Here is a 21,262-nt window from a genome sequence, read left to right as displayed (position 1 = left end):
TGGTTTTCTGATCCACGCGCCTACTTTTTTTTAAGGTATCTTTGACCAACAGATACTTATCTGTATTTCCAGTCATGTGAAATCCATAGATTAGGGCCAAATTTATTTATTTAAATTGACTGATTTACTTATATGAACTGTAACACAGTAACATCTTTGAAATTGTTGCATGTTGCGTTTTTATTTCTGTTCAGTGTATTTCATTTTTCAGGCGAAGATCCCTCAACAATCATTCCCACAATAGCACATTGGTAGTAGTCAGGGAAAACCAAGATAGTGAAGCAGGGCTGGTTAAAGCCCTGGATGGGAGACCAAAGGGTTACTGTAGACATATTAATTCTCCAGTAAGGGGTTCTGACCAGCCTGTTTTTTCTTCTGATAGTGGATATAACTTTGAAGATCTGACATTGTTTTAAATGTATTCTACATAGTTTATACAAGTTTAATCTATTTTGGAATTTGGTTACCATGATAACAAAATCCTGTGGTTGAAATTTCACCCTCAAAACAACAGTTTACATTGATGACCTTTTTCAAATCCAATGTATTTTCCATATCACAACACGCTGACAAATTAGATTGGAACAACGTTGATTCAACCAGTGTGTCCAGTGGGTTGGCTGGGAATGAGAGTCCTTTCTCCCTCACAAGAGAGGAGACATGAGAGTCAGATCAGGATCCTCCAGCTGCAGTAGAGCCTGTTGGCCCAGAGATCCATCTTGACAGACCTGGGAAGCATATGCTGCGTAGACATTGGGTGCCTTGCACTAGATGTACTATAGTAAGTTAAAATGAGGAAAGCACTAGGTTCTTGGCATGTAGACTAACTAGTCTGATGTGTCCAACACTCAAGGTCACTTCTGTTGGAACCTTGCTATCCAGCTTTCTCTCGTATGTCACGAGTCTTGGAGATATGACAATGTGAGACAACTTGTGCAGATACATGTTGAAACATAACCACTGGTTGCAGCCCCTCTGCCTTGCCCTCCACTCAACCCCTCAAGACAGCTCACATCCATGACACACCCCTTGTTCATAACAGACCGTCTCCTCTGCCTACAGAGCAGTGAGAGGAACTGTTCCATTGGCTACTTGGTCCTTACACCCCTGTGGTGCGCCAGCTGTTAATCCTGTACACTGATCTGTTGGTTTCAACCATCACATTCTTGCCCATCTTCCATGTCTCTTCAGATTTCACCTCAACTTCACCACTCTTGACCATCATCCATCCTAGCAAAGAAGCTTTCTTATTGGAATGTATTTCTGATCAATGACTTTTTTTTTTTAAATCACAAAATAAACCGGCCATGTTAACCTATATACACATAGGATAATAAGGCTAGTCAGAGGTTGGTCTCAGTGCAGTCAGAATCTCTGCCATCATGGTTAATGCGGTGACGGTAGCTCTTTAGAGTCACTTAAAATGAGTTGACAAACCATTTGAGGAGAGAACAGACTCTACTGCAGATCCATTCAAAAACGTTCCACTGAAAAATGACTTTCCACACACACAAAAAAAGTATTTGTCCAGGTGTTATGACATGAGCCCATGGCTGGAACAAAGCAGTGTGAGGGGGAGCGGGAAAAACAGCAGGGTCAATGAGTGACCTGAGGAAGAAGAAACTGATGTGTATCTGAGATCAGAGGCATGGAAGCCCTGGCAGGATCTCACACAAGCCCAGAGTAACATTGTTTGAAAAACAACTGTGAGTGCTACAAGCCTTTAAAAGCACTGTGGCCTAAAATACATAATTTATATAATTCAGTTTATCATAGCAAACTAGCGTTCATTTAGTGGTCAGCATGTTTACAGTTCAGACTCAAGGAGAAAATCCTCAACCTAAACATCAACAAAACACCTACATTTTCAACCCATGGCTTTTCATCCAGAGGCATTCAGTACTGTTATCTGGTCAAGGTGAGAGGGCCATCTACTGTACATACAAGATAACTACAGGTAGTCAAAGATGGCTTAACAAGTTCATTCCTTCCAGCACATTTAGGATACAGCAATCAATCATGTGTAGTGCATAAAGTGAATAAAGACAACAGCAGTGAGGAAAGTTTAATTACGAGACGCCTTTATTGTACTTTTTGGAATCCAGTGACACAGACGCGAGACAGAGTCCCGCCCTTCCCTTCTCACTCGTAGCCGGAGGAAGGCCTAAGGGGGAACGTACCGTTATCTCACTTGTATTCTTAAATTAAACAGAGATATAATAGAACGACACACCCAGGTGCATTTCCACAGACCAAACGACATGCATTCAGGGGACTTAGAAACCACAGCGACTCCGGTCACACAGCTCCATCTCAAAGGAAACAAAACAAACTCACTTAAAAAGTCAGCAAACTCTCCCTGTGGTCCACGATCAGTCTGCTAATCAAACCTTGTCCACCTTAAATCACTTTCATGAGAAAACAACAAGGCAAAAAGACACAGTCCAGCTATTCATACCAGGATTGCCTGCTTAAATATGTAAGTGTTTTTAATCATTTGTGTTTTTTTAAATTGATGGTGTATTTTAATTATGGAATACATTTCTCTCACTAAAAATCATCTCATCTAGGTAAAACTAGGCCCCTCTCCACTGGCTTGTCTCCCTGCTATAGAATCTAGGTAAAATATATAAGTTCCAGTCAAGGGTGTCAGTGGGCCGTTGGTCCTCACAGAACAGGAGTGGTTCAGTTCAGTCCTCCTCACTGCCGCTGACCGAACCCGCCTGAAACAGAAGCCAGAAGAAAAAACACTTAATCCTACAACCCAATACAACAGATCTTGTTGATCACAAGCCCAGTCTACTGTAGAGTACACGTTTAAGAAAACATTTCTGAAAACAAAGGTAAGTGTTAAATATATTTATTTTTAAATACTGCTGCTCTGAGTTACATACGTTAATCAGTGTTGCTAGACAGCCTTCTGTGCAAAGAGCTTAGAAGAGGTCAACTTCAGTCAGTACAGTAGACCGCTTCGATAGGAAGTTTAAATTGACAGTTAAGTAGTGTCTCAATGTATTTGTGTGTGTCTTACCTCCTCCTGCTCCTCCTCGCTGTCGTCGTCGCTCACCACAGGTTTGGCCCGGGAGCCACGGCCTCTCCGGCGCTGGCCCTTCCCTCTGCCCTCCTTCTCCTTCCTCCCCAGTTTAATCTTCACCTTCACTGAACGAGCTAAAAGAGAGGGAGAGATAAAGAAAGAAACATGGACACAAATCCATTAGTATACAATTCCTCAAAAGTACAACAAATGATTAAATAGTTTAAAGGGGCAATCCCTGATTGCAACATCTATTTTTGGACTTTTAAATGAATTTACACCCATTGATTCTTGAAGAATATAAGTTAAATTGTCACATTCCACCAGAACCCAAAATATAATCTTGTTTATCTCCTTTGTAAACAATGTAATAGTAAACAAACACTGTACAGCCTCAAAACATGGTTAAAACTATAATTATGTATTCATAGCTCAGTCTATGAATTTGAGAGTGGTTTCAACAGCCCCATCAGTCAGCTATTTACCAAACACCGGTGGAGGGAGGGTGGGATGCGTTGTTGTTTGAGCGGCAGATTGCCTTTTTGACAGTGGACTATGACACTAAGTGCATATGTAAATACTGTAACACTCACATTCAGACTCAGAGCCTTCGTCCACCTCCTCCTCTTCTTCCTCACTCTCCTCTCCCTCACTCTCCTCCTCCTTCTCCTTTTCAATCTTCTGCCGGACGCTGGTGAAGACTGACTGAAGTACGATGGAGTCCTCATAGATCTGGGGGGGTGAGAGACGTTTCTTCAGAGTATGAGAGGTTCAATTCACCATAAAAAGGTTGTGACAAGTCTACTCAGATCTGTAATACATTGGGCTGTAAAAGGCCCTCCATATCCCAGCACCCACACAGCGTTGTCTTATCATGCCCAACAACGGTCTGTCCTCCACTCACTCCCTCCCTGTTGCCGGACACTCACCAGAGAGCCCTCCAGGTTGAAGGTCTGAGCGTTACTACACAGCAGCATCACATCCTTCTCCAGGTCATTCAGGCTGCGGTACTTATGGCTGCGGATCCTCTCCTGGAGGGGAACAGAGGAGAGGACATCAGAATAGTGATCAGACTAGTAGAGAACAACACAGGACTGAAAAGATCAGAACTAGACAGCTAGATGTGACTTGTCAGTCCTCTAACCTCCCAGAAGGACTGTTTTACTGAATGCGATTCCCTAGTCGATTCCCGCAATGTCTAATATTAAAGAAGTCTCGAGGTATTGCTCGCCTGAGGGAGAGTACCTTATGATAAGCTGTAGACCACACTATCTACCAAGAGAGTTCTGATCTATATTATTCGTAGCCTTCTATTTACCACCACAGACCAATGCCGGCACTAAGAACACAATCAACGAACTCCATAAGCAAACAAGAAAATGCTCATCCAGAAGCGGCGCTTCTAGTGGCCGGGGACATAAATGCAGGCAAACTTAAATCAGTTTTACCAGCATGTCACATGTGCAACCAGAGAAAAAAAATCAATAATTCTAGACCACCTTTACTCAACACACAGAGATTCATACAAAGCTCTCCCCTGCCTTCCATTTGGCAAATCTGACCATAATTCTATCTTCCTGCTTACAAGCTAAAACTAAAGCAGGAAGTGCCTACCAGTGACTCACTCAATACGTAAGTGGTCAGATGAAGCGGATGCTACGCTACAGGACTATTTGCTAGCACAGAGTGGAATATGTTCCGGGATTCATCCAATGGCATTGAGGGGTATCCCACCTCATTCTTCGGCTTCATCAATAAGTGCATCGACGACGTCCCCCCACAGTGACCGTACGTACCGATCCCAACCAGAAGTAATGGATTACAGGCAACATCCGCATTGAGCTAAAGGCTAGAGCTGCCGCTTTCAAGGAGCGGGACACTAATCCAGATGCTTATAAGAAATCCCGCTATGCCATCAGACAAACCATCAAACAAGCAAAGCGTCAATACAGGATTAAGATTGAATCCTACTACACCGGCTCTGACGCTCGTCGGATATGGCAGGGCTTGAAAACTATTACGGACTACAGACGCGGAGGAAACTCAGACGCGAGATGCCCAGTGACACGAGCCTACCAGACGAGCTAAATGCCTTTAATGCTTGCTTCGAGGCAAGCAACAATGAATCATGCACGAGAACACCAGCTGTTCTGGATGACTATGTGATAACGCTCTCGGTAGCTGATGTGAGTAAGACCTTTAAACAGGTCAACATTTACAGAGCCGCGGTGCCAGACGGATTACCAGGTGTACTCACAGAATGCATGGACCAACTGTCAAGTGACTTAACTGATATTTCTCAACCTCTCCCTGACCGAGTCTGTAATACATACATGTTTCAAGCAGACCACCATAGTCCCTGTGCCCAAGGAAGCGAAGGTAACCTGCCTAAATGATTACCGCCCTGTAGCACTCACGTTGGTAGCCATGAAGTGTTACCCACCTGAACAAAAGGAACACCTATGTGAGAATGCTGTTCATTGACTACAGCTTAGTGTTCAACACCTTAGTGCCCACAAAGCTCATCACTAAACTAAGGACCCTGGGACTAAACACCTCCTTCTGCAACTGGATCCTGGACTTCCTAACGGGCCGCCTCCAGGTGGTAAGGGTAGGTAACAATACGTCTGCCGCACTGATCCTCAACACTGGGGCCCCTCAGGGGTGTGTACTTAGTTCCCTCCTGTACTCCAACACCATAATTAGGTTTGCTGATGACAACAGTGGTAGGCCTGATCACCAACAACGATGAGAAAGCCTATAGGGAAGAGGTCAGAGAACTGGCAGTGTGGTGCCAGGACAACAACCTCTCCCTCAACGTGAGCAAGAGAAAGGAGCTGATTGTGGACTACAGGAAAAAGCGGTCCGGACTGGCCCTCATTAACTGTAGTGGAGTGGGTCGAGGGTTTCAAGTTCCTTGGTGTCCACGTCACCAACGAACTATCATGGTCCAAACACACCAAGACAGTCATGAAGAGGGCACATTTACATTAACACCCCCCCCCTCCCTTCATTTCATTTGTTTTGTACACTGCTGCTACTCACTATTTATTATCTATGCATAGTCACTTCACCCCTACCTACATGTACAAATTACCTCAACTAACCTGTACCACCGCACACTGACTCGGTATCAGCGCCCCCTGTATATAGCCTCTTTATTGTTATTTTATTGTTATATTTATTACTTTAGTTTATTTGGTAAATATTTTCTAAACTCTTCTTGAACTGCACTGTTGGTTAAGAGCCTGTAAGTAAGCATTTCACAGTAAGGTCTAAACTTGTTATAGTCGGCGCATGTGACAAAAAGTTTGATTTGATTTAGTCTTCTAACCGATATATTAAAGTGTTAGCCCCATACCTTAATCTTCCTGAAGTCGACAGGTTTGCGGATGAGCTCGTAGTACTCAGGCAACTCCTTGCGCGAGGGCAGCTGGATGAAGACTTCACTCAGCTGGCGCCCATTGCTGCTGTGAAATAGGAGAACAGGGAAACTCCGGGATTAGTCCACCTCAACATGCTCTGCTGACCACTACATGACAAAACAGGTTGTGTTTGTGTATGTTGTCATGTTCTGACCTTCACTGAGTTGTCATCCAGACATAGGAGCTCACCAACTCACCCGTCCTTGTACTTGATGACAGTGTCCACCACCTTCTTCATCTTCTTGGTGAGGGATGGGGGGTTAGGGGACAGTTTTTCAGCTGGAGGGCGCCCACGTTTCTTGGCCTTCTTTACCTCCTCATCCTTGTCACGGCTGCGACCACCGCTGGAGCTGGGCGTGGCCGAGCCGGGCATGTCATCACGGTCTCGCTTGCGCTTCCGGGTCGTCTTCTTGTGACGCACCTCCTCCTCGAGGTCCTCCAGATTACCGTCCTCTATGGCCTGTTGGAGGGGAAACCACACATCAGCATTGCAGGTCATAGACCATAGATCTCAGTTATAGGACTTTCAATTATTAGTTAAATTATTTTTCGACTACAACAGCTGGATAGCTGACCTTGAGCCACTGCTTCTCTGTGAGTGAGTCGCTGTAGTCCACCTCCTTGCGCTGGCGAGAGCCGCGACCAAACATCTTCTCCTCCTCCTCCTCACAGGTGAGCCTCTCCACCTCGGCATCATCCTTTAGGATCCAGGTGGGCAGCTCGTCATCCTCCATCAGACGGGGCTTTCTCTTGGGGTTGCGGGCGTCCTCGCGGCGCCGGTCCAGGTCCATACGCTGGAGGGGGGAGGTAGAGTGTAAGAAAAGAGGGGGAAAAAAAAAAACTGTTGAAGAATGGTAGATTTCCACCTTAAGTCTATGCATGGGTGTCATTTTATATCAGACTTGAGGTTGTTTCAAAGCCTCCAACAAGGCAGTCTTCAGTCTAAAGGTTGACCGTGAAACCTCCAGTTGCCTCAAGCAAGACTCAAGACTACATTACTGTAAATCCTGAAGAACTATGGGACTGACCATGAACTGGTCAAACTCCTCCTCGCTTCTGGCAATCATCTGGTTGACGGTCTCATCATCAGGCACCTCGTCCTCCTCCTGTCGACAATAGAAAGGGTGAACACAGGGCTGTTAGTGGTGCCTCAGTCTCTGAACTAGAATTCTTGAATGCTTAACAGTTATGTTAGTATCATATAAAGTGCATTGTAATATGTAGCACATGATGCATTTTTAAAGAAAACGCAGGAAGAGGAGAAGAGGGGAAACCAAACCTAAAAAAAGGAACAGCCGCTAAATCCAGAAGGTAGAGAGGAGGAGAGAAAAGTAAAGAAAGGTTCAACCGTAGGGAGGCGTGTGGGTGGTTGGGTAGTGTGGTGGACGGTCATGATCACACCCACCAACGCCCCCCCAGCGCGCCAGCCCCCCGGGGCCCCGACCTCGTCCTGTTCCTCATGCTCCAGGATGGCCTGCAGGAAGGCACGGCGCTCGTGACTCGACGACTTCTGGTCGAACATGCCGGCCTGGATGACCTTCTGGTCCACGTTCAGCTTGTACTTGGCCGCCGCCAGGATCTTCTCCTCCACACTTTGAACGGTGCAGAGACGCAACACACGCACCTCGTTCCGCTGCCCGATACGGTGGGCTCTGTCCTGGGCCTGCAGATCCTGTACAGGGGAGGGAGAGAGAAAGAGAGGTGTGAGTGATCAGAGTTAGGGGGAGGGCAGGACATGGGAGTTGGCTATGTTATCTCACAAAAATCACCTCAATAGCCACTAATCCTAGCTGTTTTCTAAATATATATCAATAACTCCAGTGAGATTCCTAGATCATAATACTACAGTAGACAGTAGAGGGTAATGAGCTGAACCTGATGTGGGTTCCAGTCGGAGTCAAAGATGACCACAGTGTCAGCAGACTGAAGGTTGAGGCCCAGCCCGCCGGCCCTGGTGCTGAGCAGGAACACAAAGTACTGAGAGGCGGGGTCATTGAAGGTCTTCAAAAGCATCCCACGATCCTCAGCCTTGGTGGTTCCTATGGACAACGACCAATGGTGTTAGTTACCAGTTACCAGGACAACAGCAGGAGGGATGCAAGTAACATGAGCTCGTGAACGTACACCAGCCTCCCCACATCACAATGTTGAGCCATTGTGTTCTAATAAACTGCATACTACAAGTACAAAACAAACCCTACACATAGTTCTGTATTTCTCATAGTACAAAATACTTCTGGAATTTGTCTTGAATTTATTTCCCCAGCACCAGCCAAAATAACTCTCCTATCCCGCCTCTCACCGTCCAGACGCAGGTACTTAAAGTTGCGCCAGCCAAAGTAGTCCTCCATGATGGTCATGGTGGAAGTCATCTGACAGAAGAGCAGGACCTTGTGGTCAGTGACCATCAGCTTGGGCAGGATACGGTCTAGCAGCTCAAACTTCCCAGCGGCGCGGTACAGGTCAGGTCTGGAGGAGGCAGGGGACGAGAACAGAGGGGTGGATGAGGGAACGCGCCACACATAGTAAGATCAACCACAGCACCATGAAGCATCAACATGCAACGCCAAGATGCTTTGCTTACCCAGACACTACGCCTCCAGTGAATCCCAAATGCTCAGAGAAGGACTCCTGTGAACAGACGAATCACAACTACTCGGTTAAAATGAGAAGCTTTTACCACAATCTTACACTTCAGTCAACATCTCTTCTCAATTCATGGAAGAGTTGAGGTGGGCCCTTGCACTGTACCTCGATCTGCTGGAACATGTAGGGATGGTTACAGATCTTCCTCAGCTGCATGATGGTGTTCATCAGGGTCTTGGTGCCTCCTTTACCCTGAAACACAACACTCCGCACTTAGTCATCCTGTAGTACCCATCTAAACAGCCCAGTATAACTGACCCCCAGTCAGTTGTTAGGGGGTGTATGGAGAGCAGTGAGGGGGTTCTCTACTCCTCCTTACCTTCTTGTCTTTCTCAGAGCCGTCGGTGAGCAACACACCCTTAGCCTGCATGTGTCTGTACAGCACTCTCTGCAGGGCTGACATGTCACACTTGATCACATACTCCACCTGGGGAACACACACACACACACACGAACGAGAGAACAGAAAGAATCAATTGATTGATCTTCATTGTCCTTGGATACTGAAAGCCAAGTGATTGACAGGAGTCAGACCTTCTCAGGCAGCTGGGACTCCACTTCCTTTTTCAGTCTGCGCAGCAGGAAGGGGCGGAGCACTTTGTGCAAACGACGGATAATCAGGATGGTCTCTTCCTCGTTCAGATCCACCTGGGGTCGAGACAGAGAGGGGGGGGTAAGAGTCCAGCCATGATGACCCCAATGTCTCCAGAACACCCCTCTCCACGTCCCCGACTAACTCACCTTCTCTCCGGTCATGGCGAAGGGGGCGTTGAACCACTGCTCGAAGGTTGTGCAGGACTTGAAGATGGTCGGCAGCAGGAAGTTGAGCAGGGCCCAGAGCTCCGGCAGCTTGTTCTGCAGCGGGGTGCCGGTCAGCAGCAGACGCCGCGGGGCCAGGTAGTGGGTGTTCAAAACCACAGTCAGCTTACAGTGGTGGTTTTTCATACGGTGGCCCTCGTCCACTATCATGTACTTCCATCGCAGCTGAGAGGGAAAGAGTACAGTGGCGTGAGAAGATGAAATGGAAGTTTCCATAGGTTCACCTGTCTGACTAGGGCCATTTCTAAGGCGGTGTACTATTGCACAGGGTGATTTGAAGAGGTGGGTCCCTACCTTAGCCAGCACTTGCTTGTCTTTGATGATGTACTCGTAGGTGGTGAGCAGTACATTGAACTTGCCGCTGCGCAGGATGGGGAGGAATGCCCGGCGAGCCTGTGGGGAGCCCTGGACAGAGACATAGTAGAACACACATCAACTTTACATCTACAGAACACTGTAATCAAAGGATATTCACATGTACATGCGGACCACCTACTATGCAATTGTCAAACTTCACCCTGGAAGAAGGGTTGAAAGGGGCTACTCACTTTGTAAGAGACTTTCACCACCGTTGGAGCCCACTTATCAAACTCATACACCCAGTTGGACAGAGTTCTGAAAACAAAGACGGGAGATAAATGGCTAAACATACACTTTCTCTGTCCACCTCAAGTCGCACTGACATAAAACAAGGCAAAAATATCTATGACCGTGGAAAATACCTATAACAGCCCTTCTGGGCTTGTATCTGTATAATTACAGAACATCTCGATTGAAACAACAGAAATACTGCATCAGTCCCAGTCTATAAAGGAGCAGAGAAGTGACTAGAGGAAAGGAGAGGCAGAGGGACTCACGAGAGGGGCACGATGATGAGGAAGGGACCGTTGATGCGCTTGTGCTCCATGAGGTAGGTGATGAGGCCGATGGTCTGGATGGTCTTGCCCAGACCCATCTCATCAGCCAGGATCCCATTCAGGTTGTTGTTGTACAGAGACACCAGCCACTCCAAGCCCTTGATCTTAGATGTGAGAGGGACACAAACCAGTCATTCTACTGTCTCACATGGTCATCAGGTAGACATGGTTTTGGTCATGTGTTATCTCTTCTTTTTTGACCTCGTTACTTCTTGTAAGCATTGTGAAAGGTAATGAAACACTACAGCATGCATTGTGTATGTGAAATCATGTTACTGTGACGTGGGTAGACTGTGTACCTGGTAATGTTTGAGCTGCCCGTTGACCAGCAGCGTGGACTGTTTGTCCACCGTCTCAGTGACGGCGTGGGCCACAGCATAGTAAGACTGCAGGCCTCGGGCGAACGCCGCCTCGGCACTGTTATACTCATCATCAACATCCTGCTTGGCTCCCTCGATGATGTAGCGGGCGTCGACCTCGGACACGTCCTCTGTGTCGGGGTCTGGGATTTTCTTTTTCTCCTCAGTGGGAGCCTGGGAGGGCTGGGGCTCCTCCTCTTCCTCCTGAGGGGTACAGAGCAAGAGGATGGACTCAAATACAGACGCCACACAGCCTGGCTCAAATTGTCTCAGCTAAGGTCAAGTCAAAAGACGTTATCGAATCGGAATAAAATATTCTTTATGGAAACTAAAACACGGCTTGTCCCATGAACTGGTCAGGATTAAGATTTATCTGGAAAAGATCCAGTAAAGATATTTACAGCACAATATGTTTTGATTTACATTAATATAAGCTTTATAGTACACAATGCAGAGAAAGGGTTACATTAGTTTGGGCTTGGCAATGGCCTAGTTTCTGATAGCCCAAGGCAAGAGTGGTACGCCTCTGAACAGACTCCATACGCAAGGTCTCATCCACGGCGGTCTGCTTACATTTATTTAAAGGTGACTTGAGGTTTACGATATACATATATTAGAGGGGAAAGTGGGGGGTAAGGAGAGCATTGCGGTCTCTGTAAGGTACATACCTCCTCTTCCTCTGAGCCACTGTCCTCGCTGTCTGAACGAGGAGCCACTTCATACCTGCAGGAGAAAAGTTAAAATGATTAGTTGTGATCCCCGATGAAATTGTTTTGCGATGACAGTGTTTATGTACTTATGGCTAAGCAACAGTGTGAAAGGCATTTAGAATTGTACAATGTTCATCCTTTCCCAAGGAAAATGGTATTTCACATTCCTCAGACTCGTGTCGTCATCATAATTATTATTATTATTATTCCCACAGTCTGGGTAAACAAGCGTGTCTTCTAGCTAGCTGTGTTTAACTGACCCAGGGTTCATCTCCAGCCAGGTGTCCAGCTGGCCAGCCCGGGGCGCATCCAGCCCCGTCAGGATCTTCCCACTATCTACATGGATCACCTTCACAGGCAGGTCACTCATCTGACTGGTCTCATCCAGAGGCTGAGAGTGGATGAGGGAGTGAGTGAGAAATTGACTGGAAACTGTGTGATATATTATTGCCTGTCAATATGATAATTTCATAGTAAATTAAACAAGTATTCCTGTGGCCTTGTGAAAAACAGGGAGCCTGGAAACAATGCTACTTTTCAGTTTCTTATCAACACACCATGAGGCAAATGGCCTATTACCAGACATGAAAAGGGCCTATTAGTTCAAATGTTGAGTGATGGGGCTTACATTCGTTCATCATATTGTTCTTCATGAACTAATGGCAGAGAAGATTACTTTGTAAAAAATCTTGGGGGGAAATTGTCTGGATTTTATCAGACCAAATCTTTCACTGGGATCTGAAACTCACCTCTCCGTCGGGTCCCAGGGCAGGAGGCTGGCCCTCCCCACTCTCTGGCTTCTAGGGAACATGAACATCAGTTTCTCATATTACAATGACAGGCTCAACAACGTAAACACAGGGGGCCGCATATCGCAGTAAAACACAAGGTAACACAATAAAACAAATGGAACTTCAGAAAGATGCACTTTCAACATTTGGCTTCACCTTCTTCTTCTTCTTCTTTTTCTTCTTCTTCTTATCCTTGAGGGCCTGATCAGCCTTGTGGGCTCTGACCAGATCGGTGAGGTTGGCCACGTACTCGTCTGTCTGCTGCAGCAGGTAGGCCAGGCGCTTGTCTTTCTTCTGGTCAATCAGCTTACGGTAGCCCTCTTCATCTTCAGCCTAGAGAAGGACACACATTGACTACAGGTGTTAGAGGCACTGGGTGTGAGAGTAGATCTATGGCTATTTAATAGTGATTGTGTAAACGAGCATGCAGCTGTGTGGTCACTCACCATTAGCCTCCTCATTCTCTCCTTCTCAATGCGCTCGTTCTCCTTCTTCTGCTCACGCTCAGTGTTGGCATGGTACGTGGCCACAGCTTTGGTGGCCTTCTGGAGCTTGGCTGTGATAGAGCGGTGGTACTCCTTGAAGTCTTTAGCATGCTGCAGGATGCTGTTAAGGTATTCCTACACAAAAACCTCAGAATATTAGTGTCTATACAATACAACGCAAAGCACTGGAGGCACAAGATGTGAGGATCACCTGACATCTAGATTGTGAACTTCAGTCCCGACCCCTCTGTGTACCTGGCGTTTCTGTCCCGACCCCTCTGTGTACCTGGCGTTTCTGCCCCGACCCCTCTGTGTACCTGCGCGACCCCTCTGTGTACCCCCGACCCCTCTGTGTACCTGGCGTTTCTGCCCCGACCCCTCTGTGTACCTGGCCCCGACCCCTCTGTGTACCTGGCGTTTCTGCCCCGACCCCTCTGTGTACCTGGCGTTTCTGCCCCGACCCCTCTGTGTACCTGGCGTTTCTGCCCCGACCCCTACCTGTGACCCCTCTGTGTACCTGGCGTTTCTGACCCCTCTGTGTACCTGGCGTTTCTGCCCCGACCCCTCTGTGTACCTGGCGTTTCTGCCCCGACCCTCTGTGTACCTGGCGTTTCTGCCCCGACCCCTCTGTGTACCTGGCGTTTCTGCCCCGACCCCTCTGTGTACCTGGCGTTTCTGCCCCGTGTACCTGGCGTTTCTGCCCCTGTGTACCCTTCTGTGTACCTGGCGTTTCTGCCCCGACCCTTCTGTGTACCTGGCGTTTCTGCCCCGACCCTTCTGTGTACCTGGTGTTTCTGGCGTCGTTTGCGCTCCTGTTCAATCTTCTGTTGCTTCTCCAGTTTCTCTGTGATGCGGGCCTCGCGGAGGGATTGCCGCTTGCTGCGCTTGTAGGCCTTAGCGTTGAGGGCCGTCTCCAGGGCCGTGTCACGACGCATACACACCACTACCTCCTGACGCAGCTGTCTCTGGAAATTTAGCAGCCTCAGGGCCTTGAGCTCGATGTTGGCTTTGGTGCGCAGGTCTCCGGCCAGAGACCCTGGTAGATGCTCCAGCTCCTGGATACGGTGGGTGATACGAGCCTGCAGCCTGTACTCTCTCTCCTGGAGGATCTCTACTGGGTCCAACCCACGGGGCTTCTGGATGGGCGTGATGCGGTTCTGTTTCTGGTGCAGCACCATGGGTGGGGGCTGGAGGGGTTGCCCAGGGGACTGGGTCTGGGGGCATTACCGGGGAGGCAGCAGGGGGCACAGAGGGGGAGCAGGGGAGGGTCTGCCAGTGGGCTGAGGGGGAATCAGCTTCTGGGGGGCACTGGATGGAGCAGCAGCATTCACCATGGGCCCTAGAATATATGGCATTGAAAGAGGTATTAGTTCTACCATTCCACAGAATGTTTTGGTGCAATGATTATCTGTTCAATATGTGTGTATTAATTTTATTTAACTAGGCAAGTCAGTTAAGAACTAATTCTTATTTACAATGACGGCCAACCCTTGTGATAGGTCTGGTGAAATTATCAGCACAGGAAAGAGAAGAACATGGACTAAAAACACTACAGACTAGTGCCTTCTCACACACAGGTAAATCACTGCCCAGGGGTCAACTTGAGGCTCACCTTCGGGCCATTGTTTAGGGGGGCCATTGGTGGGCTGGCCCTGCATACCAGGAGGAACACCTGAGGGTCCTGGAGGAGGCATGTTTGGGCCTAACATTCCTGCAAGATGACATAAGATATGATCAGACACTACCTGGGCATTCATGCCTACTGAAGTCTAGTTAAAGTAGAAAATGGTGCCTGAACTGAGAACATGTGTTTGTAGTTTCACCACCAGGGGTCCGTGTTAAGCATTCAAATTATTTATTTGAGACAGACAGCATTTGTGTGTCATTCATAGGGTTGCAAAACTCAATGACAGACTGAAGCATAACCTTGTACACCCACCCCCCTCACCATGAGGTCGGTTATAGTTTGCTGGTGGCTGTCCAGGCCCCGCTCCAGGCCCAGAGGAAGGGGGCATGTTGGGCATCCCTGGCTGCTGCTGCATCCCTGGCATGGGCCTCTTACCCTGCACAGCCATCTGCAGGTGGTCTGGTAGGGGCTGGCTGCGAGCCAGCATCTTGTAGGCCATGATCTGGGCCCTGAGCTGGTGTAGCTGGTTTTGATTGAAGGGGGTGGGTCCACCAGGCCCAACCCCGCCTGGCCCAGAACCACCACTTGGACCTGGGACCCCAACACGGTTCTGCTGGCCCATGGACTGGGGGTCACCGCCCTCCATGGGGACACCTGGGCCAGAGGGCATCATGGGGCCAGCGGGAGGGCCGTTGGCTGGCACAGGGCTGGGAGAGTGCTCAGATCCCCCCAGTGGAGAGGGGTAGCCTGGGGAGGAGAGACAACAGCACAGGTGAGAAAAGTAATCTTCCCTGGGAATGGTAGGGCATGACTGTCCCTTTATCTGAGAACAGTGGGGAACTGATTTGAATGACCATTAAAATGGCTAGATACATTGAAATTGGTGGCAGAATGGATGCTAACAGACTAGACGAAATGTTAACCAAATCCAGACTGGTATTATGATTATGAGCTGGACTGGCGAAACAAACACTTTACAAATCAGTCTAACAGACATGCACACATTACAGCTGAGCCTCGCACTCTGTCACACCAGTCAATACAGGATAGAACAGTCAACAGAAAAACACAGTTACAGTATTTCAACAGCCCCTCTGTCCCTCTCTCCTTGGTGACTGAGTAGTTTTGTAGCAGACAGCTGCCACCAGCATTGTCTGAAAGGAGAAGCCTCATGCCCCGCCCCTCCACTGAGCGTCTGCTGCTCACGCTACCCAACAAAACGACAGAAGTGAAAGAGGAGAAACTAGCTGGTTGAGTTCACAGTACAAGTGCACACAAGTCTACACAAGTTAGCATTCTATTTTCGGGTAATCAGCTTTAAAAACAATTGTGCTTAAGTCTAAAATCATAAGCATCATATTTAGATCATTAACCTTTTGTGTAAAGCTCCTTCAATAACAGAGTCAATGTTTCCTCTATCCAATCTAATCAGTACCCCATGGTATGGTACCTTGTGAATGTTGATCCATGGGGCTAGGAGGGGGTCCCATTCCAATGTGGCCTCCACCTGGTCTCATGCCCATGCTCTTCATTGGTCCATAGCGAGGGTCATCAGACATGCCCTTCTCATGCATGCCTTCCATAGGCTGGGAGAAGAGAACACACAGTAATACATTGACATAAGCATGTCCTACTTAGAAAGCACATACATTTCTTATGTACAGTAAAGGATGAATAGATTAATGCAAAAAAAGTATCATAAAATGGTACCGCAGACCATAGAAGACATTTGACATACATTACAGTTATGGATATGCCCATTTTCTGTCTTACTTTGTGCATCTGATGCATATTCTCCTGAGGATATCCTGAGGGCCCCTGTTGTGGGTGGGAGTGTCCAGAGGCTGGGGGACCTGGGCTGGGTCCCATCATGCTATGAGCAGAGCCCGGGGAAGGGCTGGGTCCCCTCATGGCTCCTGGAGAAGGCCCCGGTCCTGGGGAGGGGCCCGGCCGAGGCGTCCCTCCCATGGGGGGGTCTGGGGTGGACATCTCTCAGCTGAGTCTGAGAATTTGACAGCACCAAGCTCCACTCTGCAGAGAGGACAAATTACAGATGATACTGTGCTCAGTTGTTGACAAATTTCACAATATTTGTTTGTGTTAGTTGGCTGTACCTGCACCAAATCTCCAGTGGTTTTCCTTCATAGCTTGTTGTCCATGATCTTTTTAAATAGGGAGGCCTTTTTTGTTGTATCGTGAATAATCGTGATATCGTATTGTGAGGTCCCTGGCAATTCCCAGCCCTAGTGCGTACCAGATGATCTCTATGTAGCCATCATCCACAAATGGACTTTGTGTTCTCTGAGCTTTGGGTTCTCGGATGTGCCCAAATTACCCAAATTACACCAGTTCGTTTGAATAACAAGATCCAATTCTCAAGATAGCCTTTTTGTAGTCATTTGAGTATGTTTTGCGTTAATATGCACACCTGGCACAAATATACACAAGTAGGATAAGAAAAAAGTAGAAATTAAGACACTAGACTGGTAGAACCTGAAAGCACAGTTCACACAGCTCCTGAGTTAGTTTATTTGAAAGCCAGTTTCTGCTTCAGTCACAAGGTGGCTCATTTTGTCAAGATATTAGCCCAAGCATTCTCAACTTAAGACAAAAGTGTGAGTGTAGGCAACTACACATCAGCCACACTGACTCTCAACATGCTACTGCTTATTATTTATCCTGTTGCCTAGTCACTTTACCCCTACCTATTTGTACATAGCTATCTACCTCAATTCCCTCGTACCCCTGCACATCGACTCGGTACGGGAACCTCGTATATAGCCATGTTATCGTTACTCATTGTGTATTTTGGCTATTCCTCAAATTACTTTTATATTTTTCTCTACATTGTTGGGAAGTTAGTCTACACCTGTTCGTTATGAAGCATTTGATTTGTTTAAAGACACCAATGTTCTGTTTATCTTCAGTTTGTACAGGCCTACCTAAAAACCTCTGGATGATTACATGAAGTGGTCCGCCTTTGATAATACAACACATATCACAAATAAATTAATAAAAGTATACCATTTATAATAATTGCTTTCCTCAAATATAATAATTGCACATACATAGTTGGACAGATATATGCTCCAATGACTAAATATGTTTTTCCAGTGTGTGGCGATTGACAGAATGAGGAGAGTTCTTGTTTGAAAACCTTAGACGAGGTGATTCAGACGATGCTGCCCAGCAGCAGCTGCATGCATAAAAAGAACCCCCATACACTCCCGACAGAATAAACAACATAAAAGGTAAACAGCAACCATGATGCGTGGGTAAAGTTGTCGACATCATGACATTCATGTTAGTGAGACGAGTAACGTTATAGCTAGCTATTTAAACGATTGAGAGTGGAATCTATTGTCGTTCCTCCTCACTAGATATTGTTATGTTAACAGTTATGTCCAAGGACTGATGCATTCTCTTTGGTGAGACAGTAGTAGCTTGATACTGTAAACCCTGCTACCGGCGACTTGACTTAAGCTAGCTAGCTTTAGTAAAACACGGATATTTAGCTAGCTAGTGGAACATAGTTGCCGGTTGCAGTTGGTAATCGTAGCAATTGAATTGCGGTAACTAACTAATTAATTAAAGACTTCGTTAACTACTTGCTTAATATTTAGTTATAGAAGCTAACTAACCAACGTTATAAAAAAACAGTTAACGGATGCTAAGCTAATGTGGTGTACGGTGTAGTTAGCATAGCTTGACCTGGCTAGAAAGCTAGCTATGTATAGTAACTCAGTTCCGTTTACAACACAGGTTAGAAACCATTCACTCATGTGATGTGCTAACAAACATTGTTTTCTAGCAAAATAATAAATGTATAACATGAAAACTAAAAACACAAAGAAACACTGCCAGACAGTTGGCTAACGTTAGCTGGTATAGTCTCTACTAGCCGAACATGCTGTCGTTACAAAATGTATGGTGAGAATTGGGTTATTTTGCTGACTTTGGAGATGCAGCAAGAGAGTTAAAGTTAATCATTTCAGTTGATTGATCCAACCTGCATCCCGTACCCCCGCTCTAGCTAGACAGATACATTTACAAAAAACACAATTCATTCATTTCACTCTGCCGCCAGTCTGCATTGCAGACTAGACAAAAAAAATGTCGGTCTAGATACTAACGTTCCTTCCAACGATAAACAAAAGAAACTGAAATTATGTAACAATAAGCTGAATAAGGATACCATCGAGGAAGTCTTAAAAAATAAAACTTTTGAATCTGACTTACATTGAAATCACCCTTCGCCGATAGGTCCCTTCGATTTCCAACGCTAGCCCAGAAACAAAGAGCGACCTAGCCTGTTAGCATTTTTTCTCTCACCACCCCCACTTCTCGTCTGATTGTATCGCCAAGGAACGGCCTTCACTACAGCAACGGTGATACAAGAGCGCCCCCCTACACGTTCATCCCCCATGAACGACTGGAAAATCAACGCATGCCCAGTCTAGGCCCCATTGCAGAGAAGAATGCGGGCGAAGTATGTCGACGTGGGGGATGGGTGTACAAGTTATTACAGAACAGCACCATTACATGTAGTAAAATAAGATGAGGGGTCCTTGTTGATTGTAGTCATTGACAGTAACAATTAAATTAATTGAGCTCCGTTTACATAGATTTTTTTCTGCCTGAATAAAATGTGCAATGTCAAAAAAGCATTTGCCGATATCAACACTCGTTTTTATTTTATTTAACTAGGCATGTCAGTTAAGAATAAATTCTTATTTACAATGACGGCCAAACCCGGACGACACTGGGCCTATTGTGTCACCCTATGGGACTCCCAATCACAGCCGGTTGTGATACAGCCTGGATTTGAACCAGGGTGTCTGTAGTGACGCCTCTAGCACTGAGATGTAAATGCCTTAGACCGCAGCGGCACTCGGGCTCGCCACTCAGTAGATGGCGTAGTAAAGGCCTGGGCCTTCAGCAAATGACTTGTGCGAGAATGATACTATAAAGACATAGAAGAGCCTTGTCTAGAATAATCCCTGAGCTGCAAAATAGAAAGTAAACATGATTTAGGCTAGGCCTATTCCACCATCTAAATATGTGTGTTATTTAATGGACATATAATTGCATAATATTTTTACAGCCACATGGGGCTACTGTAGTGATCATGTAACCTAATGAATCACACTTTTTCCAGTATTTGGGATTTTGACCTTGTATTTGCGAATTCCAACCTGTATGTAGGCTTGTTTTAGCCATTTGCATTGCACAACCCCATCACACAGAGGCTATATCCATTTCAAATAACGAGACAAAACAAAATATTAAGTGTTGGCTATAACCTGTCTTGAGCAGAATAGCCATGAGGTCCCAAATGGTCAAGACTGCCAGATCTGTTTTTCCCTATCAGCCACTGCATGTGTTTCTTCAACTATTTTGTTTAAAATGTATTTAGAGGCTATATTTAGAGGCCTGTGATCTAGGGTCTCTTTTTAAGGGGAGGCCTATAATAAAAACAGTAATAAAACACAAATAGAATCCTACAATTATTCCGCAAGACACCAGTACCAAAATTATAGCCCACATTGCAATGCCTGGCCCATTGTTTTATTTGGATAGGCCTAAATTAAACATTGATTTATTAAAATAGGCGACTTGAGAATTGAGATACTTTTGAATACACATATGGATTTCAATAAACAAACAGATAAGACTGTTGTTCTATTCTCTTTGATTTAGTTCCTATTACAACTCAGACCATAGACAGAATGGATGACATACTGACTGAACTGAATGAAGGATGAATTAAATGTTGAAATATGTGGGAATGAGTTGCACGCATTGTGCATGCTCGGTACTTTATTTGGCTAGTCGGCAAATAGGCATTAGGGTATAATGACTATGGCTGCATGCCTCCAGAGGGACATAGTGCTGTGGTAATGCATGGAGATCACAAGCTCTTCAACTGGGCAGCAGTTTCACAATGGAGGGAATAGCCTACAAGGAGACTACTTAAGACCACTGCAACAGAGTTATTGTAAAGTGTGGGAATAAGATCATGCTAGTGTAACAGTATAACTTTAGACCGTCCCCTCGCCCATACCCAGGCCGAAACAGGGACCCTCTGCACACAACAACAGTCACCCACGAAGCATCGTTTACCCATCGCTCCACAAAAGCCGCGGCCCTTGCAGAGCAAGGGGAACCACTACTTCAAGGTCTCAGAGCAAGTGACGTCACCGAGTGAAACGCTATTTAGCGCGCACCGCTAACTAAGCTAGCCGTTTCACATCCGTTACACCAGACTTAGCCTACGTTTAATCTCTCCCTTGTTCATTTTAAAAGGCCATATGTTCATGACCTGATTCATATAAATCATGTACAATTATTTTAAATTCATATTAACCCGTCCAACAGAATATGCTTTGGCAAGATTGAGTTGATTAAATAAATGTCAAAATATTCTAAAAATAATATTGAGTGGCAAA

At 46.3% G+C, this 21,262-nt stretch overlaps 1 protein-coding gene across 1 annotated transcript; it reads right to left on the bottom strand.

Annotated features, from left to right (window-relative positions):
- Positions 1-2,502: 2,502 nt before the first annotated feature.
- LOC112234629 (transcription activator BRG1) lies at positions 2,503-19,306 on the bottom strand. Its single transcript, XM_042327630.1, is given in 31 exon segments — positions 2,503-2,723; positions 3,032-3,168; positions 3,628-3,766; positions 3,964-4,065; positions 6,396-6,504; positions 6,657-6,919; positions 7,035-7,253; positions 7,488-7,565; positions 7,865-8,131; positions 8,335-8,498; positions 8,762-8,928; positions 9,044-9,090; positions 9,211-9,297; positions 9,425-9,532; positions 9,640-9,753; positions 9,847-10,089; positions 10,219-10,329; positions 10,473-10,539; positions 10,782-10,945; positions 11,141-11,404; positions 11,869-11,923; positions 12,171-12,301; positions 12,660-12,710; positions 12,858-13,034; positions 13,148-13,321; positions 13,972-14,525; positions 14,799-14,897; positions 15,135-15,560; positions 16,264-16,399; positions 16,587-16,844; positions 19,053-19,306. Coding segments are annotated over 30 exon segments (4,902 nt in total). The 5' UTR covers positions 16,803-16,844; positions 19,053-19,306; the 3' UTR covers positions 2,503-2,690.
- Between the last annotated feature and the right edge of the window lie 1,956 nt (positions 19,307-21,262).

The sequence above is a fragment of the Oncorhynchus tshawytscha genome, linkage group LG09 (assembly GCF_018296145.1).
Source record: "Oncorhynchus tshawytscha isolate Ot180627B linkage group LG09, Otsh_v2.0, whole genome shotgun sequence".
NCBI lineage: Eukaryota > Metazoa > Chordata > Actinopteri > Salmoniformes > Salmonidae > Oncorhynchus > Oncorhynchus tshawytscha.
Note: the sequence above shows the minus strand (reverse complement) of the source record. Positions and strands in the feature narration are given on the sequence as shown.